General features: G+C 38.4%; 1 protein-coding gene across 3 annotated transcripts in view; it reads right to left on the bottom strand.

Moving 5' to 3' along the window:
* Nucleotides 1-22029, bottom strand: part of LOC117251514 (nck-associated protein 5-like) — a 110821-nt gene that overhangs the window by 66522 nt on the left and 22270 nt on the right. For all 3 annotated transcript variants that reach the window (XM_033617903.2, XM_033617902.2, XM_033617901.2), the window contains exons 2-4: nucleotides 20233-20368; nucleotides 6993-7083; nucleotides 1144-1302 (exon numbers count right to left, since the gene is read on the bottom strand). In XM_033617903.2, coding sequence (XP_033473794.2) covers nucleotides 1144-1302; nucleotides 6993-7083; nucleotides 20233-20261 — 279 coding nt within the window. In that variant the 5' untranslated portion in view covers nucleotides 20262-20368. The remainder of the gene's footprint in view (nucleotides 1-1143; nucleotides 1303-6992; nucleotides 7084-20232; nucleotides 20369-22029) is intronic.

Here is a 22029-nt window from a genome sequence, read left to right as displayed (position 1 = left end):
GTGCAATCAATAATGGCTGTGAGACCTCTCAACAGATGGTATGTCCTATTACCTTTAGCAGGGAAGGTGTGACAGATAGGCACAATGTACATTCACTGGAACACTGGCTGCAAATGTTAACTACCCTGTCAGCATTTTAATTATCACCTCCTGGATATGAATAACTCCTTTGTATCCTGATGTTTCTGCCTTGCCCCTTGGACTGCTCTGCAGCATAATAGGGTCTCATTTTCAGTGGGCTCATTTTCAAAGATGGATAGAGGCATGATGAAACACTGATTGCGCTTGTTTCTCATCTACATGGCTCACTGGTATTTTCAAATGAAGCTACGCAGACTCGGCTGCTGTGAATGACACGTGACAGTGGTTAATGATCACTTCATTCAAACAAGCTTTTAAATTCAAGACAGGTTCTATGTTCCAGTGTTCTTGAGGACTTCATTATCTATTTACCTTAGGCAGCACATGAATTGTTTTTTTATGCATCCTAGATTTTACTAATGATTTAAAATAGCCTAGCCCTCAGCTTGCAATTTCCACCACATAACCCAGTCTGACACAACAAAAATAGCAATTGAAAGCTGGAGCTCAGGATTCTGCAGCAGAATTCTGCAGCATGCCTAAAGGTCTTGATGAAGGCCAGCAAGAAAAAACTAAATTTTTACTGAGCGGGCCAAATGATGTTAGTGGATGGCCAGATTTGGTTCACAGACCACAATATTGTGACCTGTGTTCTAGCTAAAGTGAGTAAAAGTGATCATTAGTTAATCGATCTGTGTAACAGCCTATCACAGTCAAAGTGTTGGGGGGGTGAACTAACACCATGTCACTACTTAAAAAAACCCATCTACCCAGTAATTCTTCTGAAAGAGCAAAAAGAAAAACTTGTAGTGAGCAGACATACTAATAAGTAACCAGAACACTCAAGTTCAGTCCTTGGAAAAACAGCCCTGCGTGCTGTCCTTGAGCTGCCTAATTATTCCAAGTCTCTATGGATATCTGGTGAAATACATTTAATTGAATGAAACATATAGTACTCAATATATCGATCTATCTGATGTTTCAGGCATGGCGAACAAGAAGAGTGGTGGGGAAAAGGGAAACGGGGGAATGGTAAGAAGTGGACCATGCAATTGACTTTACCTCTAGGGCTCTGAGTCGCTCGAGCAGGGGATTGCTGTCCTTTGAATTTTCCTCCGACCCTCCGCCGGCCTCAGGCGAGGCAGGCATCTCTGCTGCCACTGTGGCTGTGGGACCCTCCAGACTGTCCTGCTGCTTCCACATTTCCTCTAGGAGTTTGTCCTGAAAAGTAGAGAGAGCAGATCAAAGATGCATGCCTTAAAGTCACAAAGAAATGAAAAATAAACTCTTTATCATTGTGGGCTCCAGCTATAATAGCAATAACTCTTGATAAACAACTCTCTGAATGCTGCCACTACTTAGGCACAGTAGTATAAAACTTTCACTTCACTTCAAAGCTTAATTAATCCATATTTTTATTAGTAACACTGAATTAGTGTGAATGACACACTGGACTGGTCAAACAAACACAGGACTTTCCTCAGGAGAAAAGTGTTCAGAAATGTGTGAAACCAAATAACCTTTGAGTCATTTTCAGGTATGTTATGTCCATAGTTCTTTTCCTAAACCTAACCTACTCTATGTACTTTATGTTAAGTACATAATTTACGTAAAGTACGAATGTCAATCGTGGGGTGCTAGTTCGTTAGATATCATACGAACTGTTGTATGTGCAATTTTGAATGATACCATACAAATCTTTGTATGAGGATACGTTGTGTCTGTATTGTATGGAGAGACACAATGTGATCACACAGCATCACAAATCTGCAGTCAGAAGCAGATAGTGTGGGATTTTTAAGTTATTTAGCAAATTGAAATAAACAATAAATAGTTTGGTGAAGCAGGTTATATGTTTGCACCAATCTAATGCTATTCTAGCCATAATTCTACTGTACTTGACATTGTAAATGGTACTATATTTTAAAATGTACTAACGTTGCCTCATTCTGCATTTTAAGATGAAACATCAATCACTGATTTCTTTTTTAATGTTGATGCATGGTGTTAATAAACCAGGGTAATCTGACGTCAACGGAATTAACAACAGCATACCGACTTATAACTGACCTCTGATGTGTGTAGAGGTGTGTGGTTATTCTGGAGTAGCCTGGTGTCATTTGCATGTGATCTGATGAAGGTAAATACAGTTTACAGACTTATATAATGGCAGTACGCTCTGCTGCGGCACCTCTCAAATCAGAGGCTGTAGATTTATCAGCATATGTGTCCTGCTGCCTTTTAATGAACTCAAGGAGAAGCTCTTCATACAGTATAAAGCAGCAGTGGACAACAGATACTATAAGAATGAATAATATTTATTTATAGCCTAGATAAATTCAATTTTTCAACCACATCAAAAGTTATTTTTGATGCAGATTTAAACACGTCTTTATAAACTGTTTATTTACATTCTATGCACGATTCAATTATTGCTGCATATTTGCTCAAGTTTTAAGTTTGCTTTGTTGATAAAGTCACCAGTGGCAGCAGCATGATGAAAAGTGATGAACAGGCGAGGTATTGAGACGTCTCAGGGCAAACAATTTTTACCAAAATCCCAACAACTTGCTTCACACTGCCTCACTTGAATGAACCTCCAACATGTTTGCGCCTATGTTCTCGCCCGTGTGCTCCGTGCCCTCTGTGCCCTCTGCTCGCTCAGTGCTTGACAACAAAATATTACACAGCTGGGCAAAGTGAATTCAGGAAAATAACAAGCACGGTTGGAGTATGGTTTATGCTGGGTTTTTTTGCCACCACCAAATTAGGGCTCTGAGAGTCTTGCAGCTATCCCTTCATAGGTAGACTCCTCATTTAAAAAAAAACATCAGGAGCTGTTGAGTTTTGTTGAAGGTACCTTCACAGATTGATCGGACCTAATTATAATAAATCCCTCTTTCCATTAAAAAAGATAAAACTGAGAGCAGCACAGTGCTACATATAACATGGCTCTGTTGTTGTACTGATGGAATTAATGCTGTGGAAATGCACATTATACTACATTTACTGCTATTGTAATAGGCTACAGGTAATTCCATACCCCTTAATATTTATATTTTATCATTCTTTTATTTTTGTGCCATCAGCTACCAAACTCTGTCATTATTTAAATATCGGCTTAAACTGGAGACTTCGCAGCACATTTTATGTCAGTGCCATCTAAAATTCATCCAAAATAGTGTAATATCATTTTTGGTCTTGTTCTTTATAACTACACTCTGGAAAAGTTTAGCTTACTAAAACCAGACAGGCTATTGTTAGGAGAAGGACATCACCTGCTACCTATAGAGTTAAATGTTGTTGTATCCAACAGCAACACTACACACACTGTTTTTGTCTTTGCTACTTAGTGAGGACAGTTATATTTGCACAGTTATAAGAGGTCACTTGTAAACATGAGGGGAAACATAAAGGAAAACATAATAATCTGTATTTTCAAGTGTTTGAACAAATGTCCATATATCCGATGTCTTTTCTGGTGAGAACAGTCTCTCTGACTCACAAGCTCAGACAAGCTGGGTGCACACTTCCTGCCCAGTGTGAAATGGTAGAGAGACAAAGTTAACAATTGGCTGGTGAAGAGAGTGGAGCATTTAACAAGCCAAAGAGAGATAAATATTTTCCTCAGAAGCTTGTGGACCAAATGAAAGCTAAAACAAGTGAATGTTTCCCCCAACAAGTGGCCAGAAAAAGCACTCCAAAATGAATGAATGAATAAATGCTTATGCCCCTCTGTGACTGCTCAATTCAGCTGTGAACTCTTAAGTGCAGGGATATGTAGGGGATTCATGAGATGAGTTCATGTAATGGTTTTTAAAGTGAATGTATTAATAAACAAAGCACTGGGGCAAAAGCTGGTGGTGGTATTGAGCTCAGTGGAGGGAGGTCAAATATGATTTTTACATGTCCTTGTGATTATGCATTTGTTGGAGAATGGTTCAGTTGAAGTCTTGACTTTCCTTCAAATGGTTCTTGTATCTTTTTAAGGAGCTGTATACAACATTCAGAGCACATTTATGATTCAGAGTCTGAGTCGGGATTGGATGCACTGATGTACACTGCTCTCAACATGGAAGTGGCTCAGCCAGTGGCTAGCAGCTACAGCGCAAACAGCCTGAACAACACTTACAACAGCAACAGTGCTGACAGTGCTAACGGTATTACACAGGAACTTACATGCACTAAAATGCACATGCAGCCATACCAGCCACCACAGCAAACAGAGAAGCTCAGATTACAACACACACAAAGGAAGCGTGACTTTGTTCTCTGCTCAGGATGCAATTACTGTATCATTACACAACAAATAGTTGTTTGTTGTCATATGAATGCTCAGACTGTCACAGGCAGAATTTTTAAGGTATTTTTTAAAATATATATCAACTACGATTACTGATTTTGACTCTAGCTTTTAAGTGCCTGGTTTTATAGTAACTGGTTTTATAGTTTACTGGACACCAGTGTAAAAATGGCAAAAACAGTACAAAATAAACAGACTTTGTATTGAATCAGTAGATATTCAACATTACAAGCATTATTGTTTAAATGTATTAAGCTCAGTGGAACGTGGTGGATGACAGCCTTTCAGGTTTGCTCATCAAGCAGGCAGATAATCACAACCAGCGGAAAGGAGGTACTCTCATTGTCTGATACTGTAGATTGAACTTAAATCAAAAGCATAACATAGGCCTACTGTAAAGACTGGGCTTACTGCACCTTTAACATAATTCATCTCTATTCTTTATCTCTTTTTATTTCTTTTCTTTTTTTACACATTTATATAATACCACATGATGTGTTGAAATAACAAAATAACTTCTCTAATATCTGCTCTTTATTTCTGTTGGTGTTTTTTTTTTTACTGTTTTATCTTTTATATTTGTTTGCATGAGGTTAGAGATGAGATGTTTGCCGGGTGTTTATTAGCTTGTGATGTAATTTGCACCAAAATATTAAAAGGCCTTTATTAAAAAAGAGGAAGATGAATGATAACATAAAACAATAGGAGATAAATAAGGCTGCGTTACATATTACCACCAACTAATCAGTATTGTGAATTATGAGCCTTGTTTGTATTTGGTATACCAAATGATGAACCACATATATGTGGTTCATTAGTTCTTATGTTTTGCATACTATCCACACCAGCACAAATAATGAATTACATCAGAGTTGATCATCTGAAGTGTGTGGGACAAAAACCTGTTCTTGTAGTCACATTGTGAGGACACATCTCCATCTGGGGACAGGTCCCACAGACCTGTAACCCTAACCTTAATGCCATACTGGAATTTTCAATTAACCTTTTAACATTAACCTTCTGTAAACTGCTTAAAAAGCTTTGAAGAAAGCGCTCTTTCTTCTAGTGTAATAAGGTCATGTCAAAACAAATGATTTTTCTTTAATAACAATTAAAGCAATGCTAACTATGTAAACAGACGCTTACAGACGCTTGATCAGTGGCTTTAAATGTCAAAATATGACATGCTAGGTACTCCTCTTGTGTTACTTTTGGACATTCAGGGGCAGCATGTCAATTTACGCTTGTTACATGGACTGTCTCTATGCAAAATAAACTTCCATTTTAACAGAAAATGTATAGTTTCTGTAAATGCATACTGTCTTTTCTAAATAAGCTTACAATATAGGTAAAAAAGGTTGTTTTTATGTTTACTTCCTTAGATTTAGGCAACAAAAGTATGTGTTGGGTTGAGAGAAACACATCATGGTTTGGCTTAAAACAGCACGTTTGTAACTAATGTAATAAAGGCTAATGTCACATGACAAGTAACTCAACTGACTTTTGGATTCACAAAGAACACCAGAGTTTGATGCATGCACCTATGCAGACTTCCTCACTCTTTATGGTAAGTGGATCTATAGACTTGCACTTGTATAGCACCTTTATAGTCTTCTGATCACTCAAAGAGCTTTTACACAATGAGTCACAATCACCCATTCAGACACACATTCACACACTGGTGGCCGAAGCTAGTATACAAGGTGCCACCTGCTACTGAGTTTTTTAGACATTCACGCACCAATGGCACAGCTATTGGGAGTAATTTGGCGTTCGGTATTCTCCCCAAGGATGCTTCGGCATGCAGACTGGAGGAGCCAGGGATTAAATCCTAATCTTCCAATGATCTTTGAATTTGTGGATGACCTACTCTACCTCCCACCACAAGACGCCACAGTCGTCCATAGAGCCACAGCCGCCCCAAGGTAGTCAGTCAAAAAATGCCACCATCTGTTGTGTCTCATACCGCTGCTTAAGTATGCCTCTGTGGGTCTGGGTCTGATGCTGAGGGCCACTGATTAAGCATTGGCATCTGACAATTTGGGAGTTGGACCAGGTTGACCCTATACACTTAAATAGCTAAATATTGATCAGTAACATCTACAGTTTTTGAGATCATGCATCACTCTAGAAGTCAGTCTTTAAAATCTCCAGAAATACCATTTTTTAATGTCTTATAGATACACATTACAACCTGTATGAAAAACAATAATCCTGCCACTTATATCATAATCTTGACAGAGCACATTATAAAATACTTGAAAATCCATTCCAAGGTGAGATCAATAGTATGTCTAATGGCAAATCATCTCTAGGGTTTTCTAAAGTTATTGTTATATCTACAATCTGAATGATGAAAAGTGAAAAAAATCAATTGTTCACATATTTTCTTATTACAGTTCTGTAGGACATTAGTAAAAATAATGGTGCTCAAACTACTGTTTCACATTATCATATGACCTTTTTCCCGCTTCAGAACAAGTTTTTCAGTTTCTAGTCAAGATCTCACTTGACTCAGATCAAACTGATAGTGGCAAAAAACACCATTAAGATCACATCAGTGTCATAGAAACAAAATAACTTCAAAGGACTAAAACATATGTTGTACCTTGTACGCTTTCATGAGATCCAGTGGGTCCACCTTGGGCCCCTCCAGAGAGTCCTGGTTCTGTAGTAGCGTGCGCACCGTCTCCTCCATGCTGCGTTCAAGAAGAGAACAGGCAAATAGGTCAGAGTAGCTGAATGGATGGGAGGGGTGCTGGAAAATCAAAGACTTCATTAAACTGATAAAAAAATTTGGGTTAACATTTAAAAAACAATAAAAGGTTAACCAATAATTTTTGACCGTATACTACATTGTATATTCTCATATAAAGTTAGATGATTTCTGTGTTTTTTTTTTAAGCTGATCACAATTTAAAATATATAAATACTTATATATGCATACATATTTTGATGATGCGGAAACACCTTTGTTTACACTTGGATCACTGACCAAATTTGTCTTTATGTAACCACCTATGACAAGGTGTACACTGAATGGTGAAATTACAAATGTCTGCAGTACAATGTAATTTTTCCAGCTCAGTGAGAACAGTAATGGAGTTGCTAATTGGATGCAAAGTTATAGAACCAAGGGAGTGTGAAGCTGACAAACCTGTTGATGAAGGTTCTCATGTTATAGGGACATTTCACTTCTAAAGAACGTCTCAACATTTCTTCATTGGATTAGCTGCCCCTGAAATGGCCTGACCCACAGTGTTTAGACTTTTCCATATCCATACCCAATTACATAATGTCGACTGATGACAGAAAACAATTTAAGGTTGATAATGATTTGAAAACTGCTGTTAACAAACACCTCATCCACTGAATGGACAAGCCAAGCTACTTATAAAATGTTCAAAAAACATCAAATCCTGGAAATACAGTCAGTTTATCTGTCATGAACATCCTATATTGTTTATCTGTCTGTAGTAGTTTTTTTTTTTTTTTTAAGAATGAATGTACTCAAAAAGAATCCCTGCAATTTGCCATCAGAAGGATCACTCATAACTTAGAACACTGGCTTTAACAAGCTAATTTCTTGGCCACTTGGGGGCACCAGAAACAAAATGCAAAGCACTCTACTGACATATTATCAACTTAGAATGTTGTTATGGCAAAAGAATTAGCCAAAAGTTTATTGCTCCAGGAGATAGAAAGCAACTTTAGGAAGGAAGGAAAGTGGAAGTGATTGGTGGGTTTATAAAAGCTTTTTTGATCAGAACAGCTGCCTGCTGCAGCTGGACCAACCTATCACTCCACAATTTCTTAAATATGGCAGCTTGTTCAAGGGCCCTAAGCTTCAAACTGTGACACTCTTTGTATCCCTCTAGCATCCTGTTTGGACATGTCAGTTTCTGTGTCAATTTCCACTCGTTAAATGCTTCAACGTTTCTCAAAATAAACTTCCATCTTCAAAGGAAACGTAGGAAACTCACTATGGTTGTAATAAAATAACTGTTCTTTTACACTTGCTGACATTGATTTCACATGACCTATACCAGTGACTAGATTACCTGGTTAAAAACTGGACAGATTAAATTACATTGGACTCAGTTAAAAGCCCGGTACGTCTCATACAGATGCTGTAGTGTGCCTTGTGTTTTGGTAACAGAGGCTAAGGGCCACTGACTAGGCTTCCATATTTTACTCCCTCGGAATGAGCACAGGTTATCTGGACACAACAGTGATAGGAGCGGTGAGAGTTAATCAAGACAGTTGGGTATTGGGCAGGAAAAGCAAAACAATTCTAAAAAAGATGCTAAAACAATTATGTGGGATTATCTGAGTGACCTCTTTCACATTGAACTTATTTGTTTGAGCTATTAGAGTTAAATTAGTAGAGTAGCTTAAATGTGTGATTTCAGGTATTATCTGACTGAAATTAAATGTAAGCAATTTTTTTTAAATAATGCCTAAAAATCATGTACAGTAGACCATGAATGTTGCATAGTGTAAATAGACTCCTGTGTGCAGTATGTTCACAGAAAAGTACATCACAACCATCAAAGCTCTGTTCTCTTATTATTCATTGCACAGAGATTGTTTGTGCAACTTCACATTGTCCTTAACCATATCATACTTCCACATATTAATAAGGCTTCAAAATGGCTGACATTTGTCCAAATGTCTTCCACTGTATCAGTGCAGTCTCGCCTTGTGATTTTGTAACTGTTTTCCCTCTGAGCTGTGTATGTTTGATAGACACTGACCATGTTTCTCATAATGTTGTACGCAGTGACATTTTTGCCCTGTCACTTTCAGAGCAGCTTTCCCCCCTGTTTAATGTGTGTAGCACAGCCATTAGCACTAGCTGCTGACTGTGAGCACACATTGGCATTCCTGCCCCAAGTCACTGCCACTGACCTGAAACAAACCCGCACAAAGTGAAATCAGCGGGTGAGGTGGTGGTGGGAGGGGGAATACCAGTCTCAAGTAGACTTAGAAGTTAAAGTCCAGGAAAAGGCAAACTGAGTCATTTGATGTGGATTTGTGCAGTCTAAGAGAAGTAAAAATACTGTCACTGCTGTGTTTGTAAAATCTGATATGATGGCACATGATAATGCTGGAAGTAATCAGTGAAACAAATCTAAACATGATGTCTTATTGAGCTCCATTCTCTGTACAAAAAAACTCTGTCATTCAACAAAAGCCAAAATGTGATGCAAAAATTCAAGCTGCAGCCTATAATCAATAATGTTACCTTCAATATCAATCACATCAACAGTTGTATGTGACTCGTAGGGGTTAACCAAATGCAGTTTTCATCAGCTGTATAGTGTAGTTCAGCTTGTTGTTGTTTTATGAGTCTAACTTTAGCAGTTGGTTCATTCTCACCACTCTCATAGCCACAGCAGGCGGCTGTTTTCAGCTTGATAAATCCACTGTATACTTATCTGTTCCGCACCAAACAGCTGACAGACACTATTAGCGACTAGCTGGTGAACATAGTGGACTATTTAATAACTAAAGAGACAGATATTTTTCCCAAGAGATGGTGGAGACCAAAACAGAGCTACAAGTGAGTAAATATTGTGCTTACATTTGCCAAAAACACAACTTCAAAGGAATTATTATGTTTCTCAGTTTCTCTGGATGTGTAAATAGGCAACTGTTTGCTATTGTTTATTTTTTATTTATTTAATGCATTGCACATTATTTGATATATAATATATATATAATATTTACATAAGTTGTTGTTGTTGCTGTTGTTGTATTATGTTAATACTTTTTCTTTTAACAATACACGTATTGTGCACTAAAAATGCTCCAGCTGCTAAAGCTAGCTTGTATGCATCTTCGTAGAGTTGAAAGGAGTTGTAGTACTAAGATTGGCCAATCCGCTCTTTTCCACAAAAGATATAATAAGGCTCAGGACTTCAATTATCTTCTGGCTTATTATTTATGGAGGCGGAGACTCCATTGCAAACTGCCCTAAGTGTTAATTTCACACATCTGTTTTGCCAAATGGAATGCAACTGCATTGGTCATTTCAGTCCATCTATGAGAGCTGGATGGATATGCACTGTACAGCATCACTGGATGTCTGAGCTAACGCAGGACAAGGACGGGGATTCATTGAGGCAACGTGTGTCACATTACCTGGTGTATTCTTCTTAGCCTTCATGCATTCATCATACTGCAGTTTGTAGTATTTTTTCAGGTGTTTGAACACATTCGTTGTGTTGCTTTGTTGCACAGACACACATCTGATGCAGTCTAAATCTGAAATACTTCCAAAGAATGGATGATGATCTGTATAGAGGGACTAGCTTTCTGCATTCCGTCTGTTTTCTTTTGTTTTTTACTCTCTTAGTCTACTCTGGACTACATCCACAACATTCAGTAAAGGTTAGGCTAGGAAGTGCTTGATTTGACATGCAGTGGATTTTTCTCAGAGTCACGCACACATTTTTAACATCGATATTGCATTGGATCATATCTTACTATATAATGACGAAAACTCTGTCTGTGGGTGTGTCTGTGTGTCTGTTCCACATTTTTCTCCTCACTGACTTGGTCAATCCATGTGAAATTTGGCACAGTGGTAGAGGGTCATGGGAGGATGCGAATGAAGCAAAATTACGTCAATTGGCCAAAGGGAGCGCTATAGCAACAGATTGAAATTGCAAACTTTGAATGGGCATATCTCATGCCCCGTATGTCGTAGAGACATGAAACTTTGCACAGAGATGCCTCTCCTCATGAGGAACAAATTTGCCTCAAGAACCCATAACTTCCGGTTGTATAGATTTTTCGCCATATTGAATTTTTTGAAAAACACTTAAAATTGATCTCTGCCTAGGAAGTTTAACCGATCTGCATGAAACTCGGTGAACATAATCTAGGGACCAATATCTAAAGTTCCCTCTTGGCAAAAGTTGGAAAACTTACTAAAACTGAGCTTCTATAAGGCAATGAATATTGCGGGGCGCGTGGCTCATCACATAAAGGTGTATAACATCTCAAGGGTTTCACCGATCACCACACAACTTTGTAGGCATATGACCACACATAATCTGAGGGGACCCCTCCATTATTGACCCAATCAAACAAATGGGGGCGCTAGAGAGCTAATTTCTTATCTAGGCCTAACCGCCATATCAATTTTTACTAAACTTGGTAGATATGTAGAACAGGATGCCTCAAGGTGACTGGAGAAATGTAACTCTAATTGGCAACTGGGTGGCGCTATAACAACAGAAAAATGCTTAAAAATGGCTAAAATGCGACCGATCGCTGTGGCTCCCCCTGTGGCCCAATGTTTTGGGTGGTTTTTTTTCTAATTTTTGGTATGACTAAGTCATGGTATGGTATGCTGTGCATAACCACGGAAACTGTCAGTGTGTCATTCTGTCAGTCATTCTGTCTGTCCCACATTTTTCTACTCACTGACATGGTCAATCTATGTGAAACTGCACATAGGCATTGAGGATTGGCATAGGTAGAAGGTGACAAAGCTACCAATGGGTATAGTTCATTTAATTTTGAGAAGCAAAAATTGTGATCGAGACTAATATTTGATTAATTGATCCTTTGCTAAGCCCCACCTCTGTGTAATGTTCCATCAAGCTGTCGGAGCAAGCATGGAGCCCACAGTGAAACTACCTGTACTCCCTGAAAAATTATAAGCAATTTTTGGAAAAACGAAAAAGCAGTTTCAAAGAGAAGTAGGCAGAGGTGTTTGAGGGATGTATCCAGGATGTCAAATTCATTCAGCAGCAAAAACAGGTAAGAAAGAGTTAGAAGCTAAAGCCTAAGTATACAGATCACAGTGTAAAAGTGATATTACCTGGCCATCAAGACTGAAGACAATAAAATAAAGGGAAAGTCGAACGGGGAAGAAATGTGTATCTCCTTCTAACCTCTTTGGGTACTGAGTATCACTATTACACGTGCCCCAGACACAACATTCAGTTTGAAGTTTGAATTCACAAAACTAGTCTGAAAATGCAAAAAATCCCCTTGTCGGAGCTGGTCAATGCTACACTACGATTGGCATGTCTGCATTTGAGTGGCAGGACTAAGCAAAGGGTGAATTTTGCAGCCCTAGTATCCATATTAGCTTTAAGTAGCTTATGCAGTAGTGATGGTCAGTGTGGCACTGCTTCTGTCCCTTGTACCCCCATCAAACTGAACTTAAACTAAGGGCTTGATGCTGCCCTCTTTTACCACCAATACTTACTGTAGATTCATTTTTCATCTGTAAAGTAAACCCGTGCATTTTCTTACCACCCAAGTTACACTTGCCTACCCCCAAAAACTGAAAAATCTACATACAGTGACGAGTACAGAGGTCAAATCTACAGCATCAGCTTCATAAGAGGGTATGAGTTACAGTAACACACCTTCCTGTGTGTCCTGTATGAATAATGCAAACTCTGATAGGAAACATTACATAAATCATTTTCTGCATTTTTTGGTTATGTTTCACAGCATCTGATCCTCAACATCACAAAGATCAACTGTCACAGTGCAACATAGATCATTTTCTCACACCACTAGAGCCAGTCCTCCTTAAAGTTTTGGCTCATCACACTTGCTCCTCATGAAGTCACACAAATCCACCTGAATCCCATCAAAATTCATGTTATTCTCAGCAATTTTTCATTCATTGCCTACACTTTTGTCCCCACTCAGTCATCACTCACCCCATGCTGCCTCACTACTGACTCTCACCGGTGCTGGTCATCTGTAATGAGGCTAACCACACAGGTCCTCAGCTTCCTCAGCTCTGAGTTAGTCACTGCTCTGTGTTTGTGATTGGACACTGAAGGGAAAGTGGGTCTCCTGATCTCCCTGTGGACCATGTGGGGAATAATGTGCAGCTGAGTGCTCTCAGAAAGGGGAAAAACAAGCTCCAACCCTGTCTGGCTCTAACCTAACAAGGCCTCATACTCTCCTCACCACCCCGGACTCATGTCTGCAGTCTGATTGTCCCTCTGTGTTTAACCTCATTTCAGATAATTTGCTGAATGAATACTACATTTTTTTGCTCTTAGTCATAGTAAGACACATGATTGGCCAAAATGTTATGTCCTCATGACTATTACAATGACCTTCATATGGAAAATTGGTGGAGTTTTCCTATAAGACAAGATGCTCAGTATACACAACCGATATATTTACGACAATCACACACAGCTAAATAGCACAGGACATGGATGAACGACCTTAAAAAATACAATAAATAATCCTTAATGAAGCATTTTTAATGTTCTGTCAAATGCCCAATATGTTAACAGCATTTTCAACTGACGTTCATCATATAGATTATTGTACAAATATGAGAAGACACTTGCAACGTTTAGCATTGACTCTGAGACATTGAAAAGTAACCTTCAAGTTGATTTTGTATGATCCAAATACTTTTTATTTAGAAATACTCCATACTCCTTTTGTGCCGTGGCATCCCCTAGACAAGCTAAGGCTATAATTAGCACCGATTTAGTCTAAGTACATCTATGATTAGTAATATTAACTGCAAAATGAATAAAAAAAAACAAAGTATATCAGTATGTGACTTCTTAACTCTCCATATTGACGCGGTTTTGAGTCAGCCTACTTCACCAGCATAACAGAATTCCAGAAATTCAGTTATGGCTTTTGGTTATGGTGTGCCACCACAAGATTTTCAGTGGCCCCATCAAGCTATCCCTATGAAAAATTGCTGGTGCAACTTTTGTAAATAATAAATATGATGGTGATTATGCTGACAAACTACTTTTTTTGATGAAGACACAGTCAACCTAAATTAGTAATTATATTTTAAATGTTGTAGAAGAACATTAACTATACTGACCATGTGAATTTGATATTAGCAAACTTACAAGCTGCTTGTAGTTCCACTCATGTAGTTACAAGACTGAGATTTAAATGTGGACTACAAGTCTCTGGAATTGTGTAAGATCTATTTTATTGAGTTTTGTTGTTTTAATTAGGTAATCTTAAAATCATAAATACGTGTATTACGCGTTATTTTTGACACATAACATTCCTGCTTTCCTTCAAATGTGGATGATGTGTCTTGTGAAACCCTTTATTGTTTTCAATATATGTACTGTATGTAGACACCAAACCAGTGACCAGAATAAAAGTTGGCATTTTCGGTTCCTGCAAACCACGGATATGTTACATTTGTACATTATTGTGTGTCTGCTGGAAGATGTAGCTTTAAGTCACTAAAAAACAAGTGGGTTTGTTGTTCATTAATCTTGAACAGTGGTCTACAGCTTGGCAGGTGTCTCACCTCAGTGCCACGCCACCCATCACTTTAGAAACATGATATGATACTTTACTCATGGAACCTACAAATGTAACGTATGCCTGGCTTGCAGAACCGTACAGTGCCAACATTTTTTTAAGGTGACTGGGCTGTAGACACAAATGTGCACCCATGCATGTTTTTTTTCAGTATGTGTATGACATAGATATTTGTCTTAAATGGAAATGACCCCTTCCTTCTAACCTAAGGGGTTTCTGCTGCTCTGTGACATTTTGCCACAAGCAAAACCCTCAGCTCATCATGCACAATAATGTATGAATGAACGGCCTAGTTTCCCCCTTAGCTACTGTAGTAAAGTGACCCCTTTCCCCACTTCAATGAAAACTGAACCAGAACCATGAACAGTACAGGGAAGCACCCCACTGCTATTCTTCTCAAAAGGTTTTCATCTCTATTTGTTGACAGCACTCTGACCCATTTAGGTGGATTTGAATATTGAATCCTTATAGACATGAATTCTACATTTAATCACCGTCAACAGCAGGATCATTTGGTTACACTGGCTGTCTGGATCCCACTGCAGCCACTTTATCAATGTGTGGATGTGAAGCAAAGGAGTTTTGTTTCGACAGCCCATATAAAATCCATTTGTAATGCTACTACATATTGAAAGTAAATCCTTAATTGCAGTCATATATCTTTATTTATTACATTTACTTTCAAGTGAAGAGAAAATTGTCATATATTTCAGTGATAAATGACTCAACTGCTCTGCACTGATTGTGTCGCTTGTTGTCTAGTATTCCATCCTTCTATCCATTTTCTACACATCGATCAGCAATGAATAAAATCTTGTAAACAAACTGAGTAATAGTGTTTGATTTCAGTTCAAACCTGATTTCTTTTTAGTTTAAAGAGTATCATTTAAATTTTGTTTAACATTTTTCCAATCACCATCTACCCAGGATCTTCCTTGCTTTCAGTGTTTTTTTTTGTTGTTTTTTTTAATTTTATGAAAGGAAAAAATAATAACGTTGATTAAATCAGAAGTAAACAGGTAAAAATGAAACACCAAGTATGGTTTACATTTTGTTTTACCTTGTCTTTTGAAAGTGCCTTCAGTATTTCAAGGGTTAATTGTAAAGAGAAATTATACACAACATTTTAGAGTAACAATCATACAAAAGGCAGAAAAAGTGATTTGCTTGTCAACACACACATCTTTGCTCTTCTAGTGATGGGACGTTATGTTTATGTAAGTTTTTCATTTATTTGGATAATACAGTATTCCACTGTGAAGTTTATTTGATACTGCCCACAAATAACTTCTGGACTGTAATTTAGGTATCGGAGTTTAATGTGCATAAAGGCAATGTGCTTTACATACAACCCATTCACCAGAATAAACGTTGGTATGTTTCTGCAAACCACCGATACATTACATTTGCATGTGATTATGCAGCTAAAACATTACAACTTAAAATTTCAACAACAATGTGGTGAATGTGTGGTTAGGTTTAGGCAAACAAACAACTTGGTTATGGTTAGGAAAAGATCATGTTTTAGTTTACAATATCCAGTTTTGGGTGCAAAGTCTTGGCTGGAAAAGCAGCATCTTGGTACAAAAAAAACAACAAAAAACAGCCACTTCTTTTGGCACTATCTCAGCAGGAAAAACAACAACAGGTCACTACAAAACACCATTGACTGTAAAAATAATAGGGGTAGCCAATTTGACATTACCCACTTGTTTTTTAAGCCTCAAGCTCGGCATTTTATCCAACACTATCTTGGTTTTTGGAGACAGAAGTAACCATATTTGAGTGAGAGATTGGCACTGTGGAGGAGCAAGGGGGGAGAACTGCCGCTTGCAAAACACCCATATGTGGTGCCTAAAAAGCTGCTGGAGACACAGCAATGACTCCCTGAACTGTTTTTGTCTTTTGTTGGTCTTGAACAGTGCTCTGCAGTGGTCTGCAGCTTGGCAGGCATCACACCATCCACCATTGCATCCACCTCTTGAGGACAAAGTCAGCTCATATACTATGTTACTTAAGCCACGTTAATGTGATTCATATGAAACATGCATATGTAATGTATTTGTGGGTAGCAGAAATGTACAATGTCAAATTTTTCTTCTGGCAACTGGGCTGTAATATATACAAATATACAAAGTTGTTTAAAGCTTCTTTAATGGAACTACTTAAAAACTTTTTTATCTATGTTTTTTTTCCGCCCCTCTTATTATGCTTCAGCAATCACAGTAATCACACAGATAAAAGAACTGTGTTTTTACACTTACATAAACTCATTTGTTGTGAAATAAAAAATAAAAAAAAGGAATTAAGACAGAAGTAGCATCTTACGCCAACAAAATGACTCTGAGATGATTTGGTGTTTGTTGTGAGTCTAAAAAGTAGTAATTGACTTATGTAGTATGAAATTGAAATTACCCAGATCTTTTCATGCAGAGAGTATCAAAAACATAATGTCAATGTCAAGTTTTTAGTGATAAACTTCATGAATAAATAGTATATGAGACAAAAAAGTATCATCCAGAGCTTCACCAGTACCACTTAAGAGTCCTTAGAGGCCAATGTTTGAAGGCTTATTACCAGCAAATTTCATCAGAGCTCTGACAGTCATGGTTTGGTTATAAAGGCTGCTTTGGATGAGACACTGCACATAACAAGATTAAATGGACCTTAAAATATGACGCAGTGAATGAAACAAAATAATTTAGCGAAAACTTTAACCACTTTCTGAAAATTCTATGAAAGTATAGTTATGTTTTTAGTTTTTTTTTTTTTTTAAATACAGTTCTATGACTGACTGACACATCACCCTGTGTTAACTAGCACGGAGATAAAAACAAACCTAATTTCTAATATCCCTAAATATCATGCAGCGGTGCAGATATCTTCTGCATGGCAAGGGTGAATTAACTTACAGTCACAAATCATCGGGCCCAATCTCACACCTCGCTGAGCACATGCAGATGGGATCGAACTTGGATCATGAGGGGCCGTCAGCAGCCTAACAGTTGGCTGGACATAATGCTTGGTTATTATTTCCCTTTATGGCATGCTGGGAGGAGAGATCAATAAGTGGGGGCACAGTGGTAGTCTCTCACTGCAGTAGGTTGACACTTCATATCAAGTTTAAGTGTTGAGTCCTCCAATAAAACTGAGCAGATTTCTTCTTTCAAAGCCAATCTCTACGTGAAGTGGGCTCTCAAGTTAATGAAAATGTTGGATGTCGCCACAGAAGCCCAGCACATTTGGTGTTTGGCCTTTGATGGATGTGTGCTATGCATTATGTTTGTTGCTCGCTTGGATGGCTTGTCATTGACTTGTGGCCACTGGCTTTTAATCTACCAAGACTGTGATACAGGGGGAACTTTGTGAAACATTACACCTCACAGAAAAACCTCACGTCACCCTAACTGGCAAGCTGTAGTGCTGCACAGGTGATGGCTTGAGTGTATTGAGGGCAACAGTGTCTCACAAATTTCATTAAATACGTAATGAACTATGAAAACATCTTATGTGAACATTTTACAACTTCAAAATCAGCTCCTACACTACATTACCAGATCGTAAAGGTCTACAAGGGAAATTACTTACATGACAACTCCAAGAAAGTGAAGCAAAAACATCCCGATCACCCCCTGGTGGCTGTCTGCATGAGAGGTCATAAACCCTAACCCCTCTGTGTTAGCAGATAGGATATGGGCCAAACTAAAAAAGACAATGTCAATTATTTTTCTCTCAAAGTAATTTTAGGTAGCTCGTATCGTGATGATGTGTGTGATGATGTGAGCATTACCATCTTAAGAGACAGATAATTTCCTTCAGGAGGTGGTAGAGACCAAAAACAAAGTTAAAAGGAGAATGAATATTTGACTTACATTTATCAAGTGCCAGACATACAAGTTGGCTTAAATGTTAATGTTGCTCCATGTGTGCTGGATGTGTAATAGGCAACTGCAGACTAACAGGTATGCCATACTAACTTTCTAAGGTGATAATAGCCTTTGTCAGTGCTGTGTTTTCAGCGTGGGCAGTTTGCCCACAAAGAGCCAAAAATAAATAAATAAATAAATTTATTGCAGCTTAGTAAATTTATCATTGCATGATTACATGTCATATATGGGGTTACCAAGGGCACAAATCAATAGTGTCAAAGGCAAGGCTACCAGCTTTCATTCAAAAGATAAACTATCAAGGTTGAAATTTCTGAAGCTAAATCCTGGATAATTCTTTTTTTGCTACCACTGTTGCCCAGAGCCAGGAAAAGACAGGGAGACTCTCTCCCACTCCTATAACATTGTTGGAATCATGATGAATTGTTTAAAAAAAGGATCAAAAATCAATACAGTGGAACCAGAGACGTCATATCTTTTATTCTGTGCTTTCTTCTTACTTGCCAAAAGCTGGTGCCTACAGCAATGCAGTTTAACCGCTGTCAGTTTAGTTGGAAATTTGGGTGTGTTATGCTAGTAGCAGCAAAGGTAGCTTTGAGCCTCTAGCCTTAATCAGAGATGATGAGCTGGCTACAGAAGTCTGGTAAGCCAACCCCTTCTCATGCTGGTTACATACTGTTGCTTTGACTGTGGACCTAAACATCAAAAAACAACGCGCTAGGTAGCCTCCTGCTTTGGTTAGGACATTCACAGATGGTGTCTCAATTGATGCTTGCTAAATGTATTGTGTCTTTTCAAAATACATTTCTGTTTTCACTGGAAATATACAGGTTCTGCTCATTACAGTCATTCAGATACACCCACCTCCAAACCCACCCACCCTCTGTGAACTTTCTCGCTCCTTACACTAGGGTAGTTGCTGATGACATCAAAAATGGCCACCACCTGGGGTGTCGGTAGCGTAGTGGATAGTGCCGGCGCCCCATGTACAGAGGCATTGCCTCACTGCAGCGGCCGCGGGTTCAAATCCGGCTCTCTGCCCTTTGCTGCATGTCAGTCCCCACTCTCTCTCTGTCTCCCCATTTCACTCTCTGTCTTGTCATTAAAGGTAAAAAGCCCACAAAAATAATCTTAAAAAAATGGCCACGGCCTACTGCGAATTATATCGCCACGAAGAGTGTCTTGATGCATCGGTGTGTGACGCTGACATCCACTGACAAAGCAGCGCTATTTGACGAGTTCAATTATTGCCAGCCGTGTCAGAAATAGCTGCCACCAAATGCATATCTGACCACCGCCAAACGTGCCTCTGTGTGTCTGTATTTGATGCTGAAATCAGTGACAAAGCAGCTGTATTTGACGAGTTCGGAGTGACAGTGGGCGGGGTAAGCACACCTTTTTCTAGCTCCACAAAATTCATCAAACTTTGTGCTGCTCTTTCTGGAGCCACAAGAGGCTTTATACAACCTTTTTCAACATATACAGTAGTACTCCCCAAAACCTCAAACAGACTTTGATATGTAAAATCATTGAATTCTCTTTTAAGCTCTTAAATATTGGCATTGGTATTTGCCTTTAAAAATAAGGCTCTATTAGAGTATGTCAATGTATTTCAGTGTGTGCAGCTGGTTGTTGGTGTGGTGAAGGTGCTACCTGGAGAAGTGCTGCTGCAGTGTCACCATCTGCCGCCAACCCTGCTGAGACTTCACCCTCTCCCTTCTCTCCACGCCCAGATGTTGTTTGTTCTCCAGCTGGGGATTATTATTATGGATCAGTCTTAGTGGCGTAGCTGCAGGGGAGAAGAGTAAACACAGATAGTTTGTTGTTAATCTTGTATATCATAATCCCACTGAAGATTTCAAAGATACAGTACATCTGTTCATTTCCCTTTTCCCCTATTTTAAAAGGACAGTTTGGGGTATAGCAGGGCCGATGGGCAGCCTCACCTCACCTTACACGCTGTAGTTTTGAATTAGCGTCGACGTGTGTGTTTTCTCCACAGCTGACAGGTTCTGAGTTAGGAAAACAGAGCCTGAAGGTAAACTGTCATTTTGGAACCAAATACCTGTATATCTAAATATCCAAGAATGGCCTCATCCTGCTGTGGTAGCAGAGGTTCAGGTGTTGTTAATATTATAATGACCATATTACCTCATGGCTTGTCCTTTAGGTGTTTATCTGTCTATTACTCAACTGAAAAAAACACACAAAAAATGAAATGTTTTTGTGGTATATTTTCCTGACATTAAATGTGAATTGAGAGCACAAACTTTGTGTCAACAAGATGCTCTCGATGACCCCGATAAAACTGCATTAATATACTAGAGCGATTTCAGCTTCCTTTTATGAATTACTCTGTGCTTGTTAAGTCCTTGCTTTGCATCAACTTAATGGAGGTTTCTATTCTTTAAGTGTCTATGGAGGAATATGAAGAGGCCAGCAGAACTGCCAATCAAAATGATAATGGTTACCAGTCTATTTCAGGAATAATCAGTCTGAGTTTTTTTTCTTCAGCTTGCTCTGACACTAGCCTCCAGCCACAGGTTTGTGACTCAGTGAATCAGTTCTACTCCACCATGCATTGCTGTGGTACAGGAATGAAAGCTGTTGAATTACACAGTGGCCTGTGACTAATTCCAAATTTTATTATTGTGGTATTTCACTTGAATATATTTTCTTTTTTCTGTAACACTTTTTTTGTCTTACTGTTTTTAAGTCATACTTACAGCAACATCTGTTTCAATTCACACTGATGGTTTTTGTGAAGAACGTTGCGCACTAACAATTAACATGATTTTAATCTTGTGTCTGATTGATTATAAACTTACATCTGCAAGTACTACCACAACTATATCACTATTGGTATTACCAGAGGCAGAAAAAGGGGGTGTCTTGTGGGGCTCTAGCCCTGAATGTTTTCCCAAAAACCCTGTATCTTTTAGGTTTTAAAAATTCTTCAACTTTTTGTCATTCATATAATAATATAGGCCCATGTTGTTTATCCTACTATGCTATTCCCAAAAGAAAACTAATAGAATTGAGTAAACATTCTTCTGTTGGCTTAGCATTTAATTCAGAGTATTGAAGACCACATTTACTTGCATTGTTGGGGATCCTTGGCCATTACAGCAGCCTGGATTATTATGGCATGGATTTAAATATAGCAGATTTATCAATTAAACATTCAGTCTGTGCACTCTACTCCAGCATACAGTGTAAATCCAAAAATATCTATGACACAAAATTTTATGGTAAAGTCTACACAAATGCCCTGGATTGTCAAAATGAAATAAAAAAATTGTGTTCACTTGACACAAGATCTCAATCCTTATGAGCTTGACAAATCTTTTAATGTTGAGTCAACAATTTTTGAGTTAATTTGAATGAAATTTATGAAGCCGATTTTGCCTAATTAGTTTAAGGCCAATAAACAACACTATCACTGTGCAC

The sequence above is a fragment of the Epinephelus lanceolatus genome, chromosome 14 (genome assembly GCF_041903045.1).
Source record: "Epinephelus lanceolatus isolate andai-2023 chromosome 14, ASM4190304v1, whole genome shotgun sequence".
Classification (NCBI taxonomy): Eukaryota; Metazoa; Chordata; class Actinopteri; order Perciformes; family Serranidae; genus Epinephelus; species Epinephelus lanceolatus.
The sequence above is the reverse complement of the archived record's forward strand: the minus strand, read 5'-3'. Positions and strand labels throughout refer to the sequence as shown.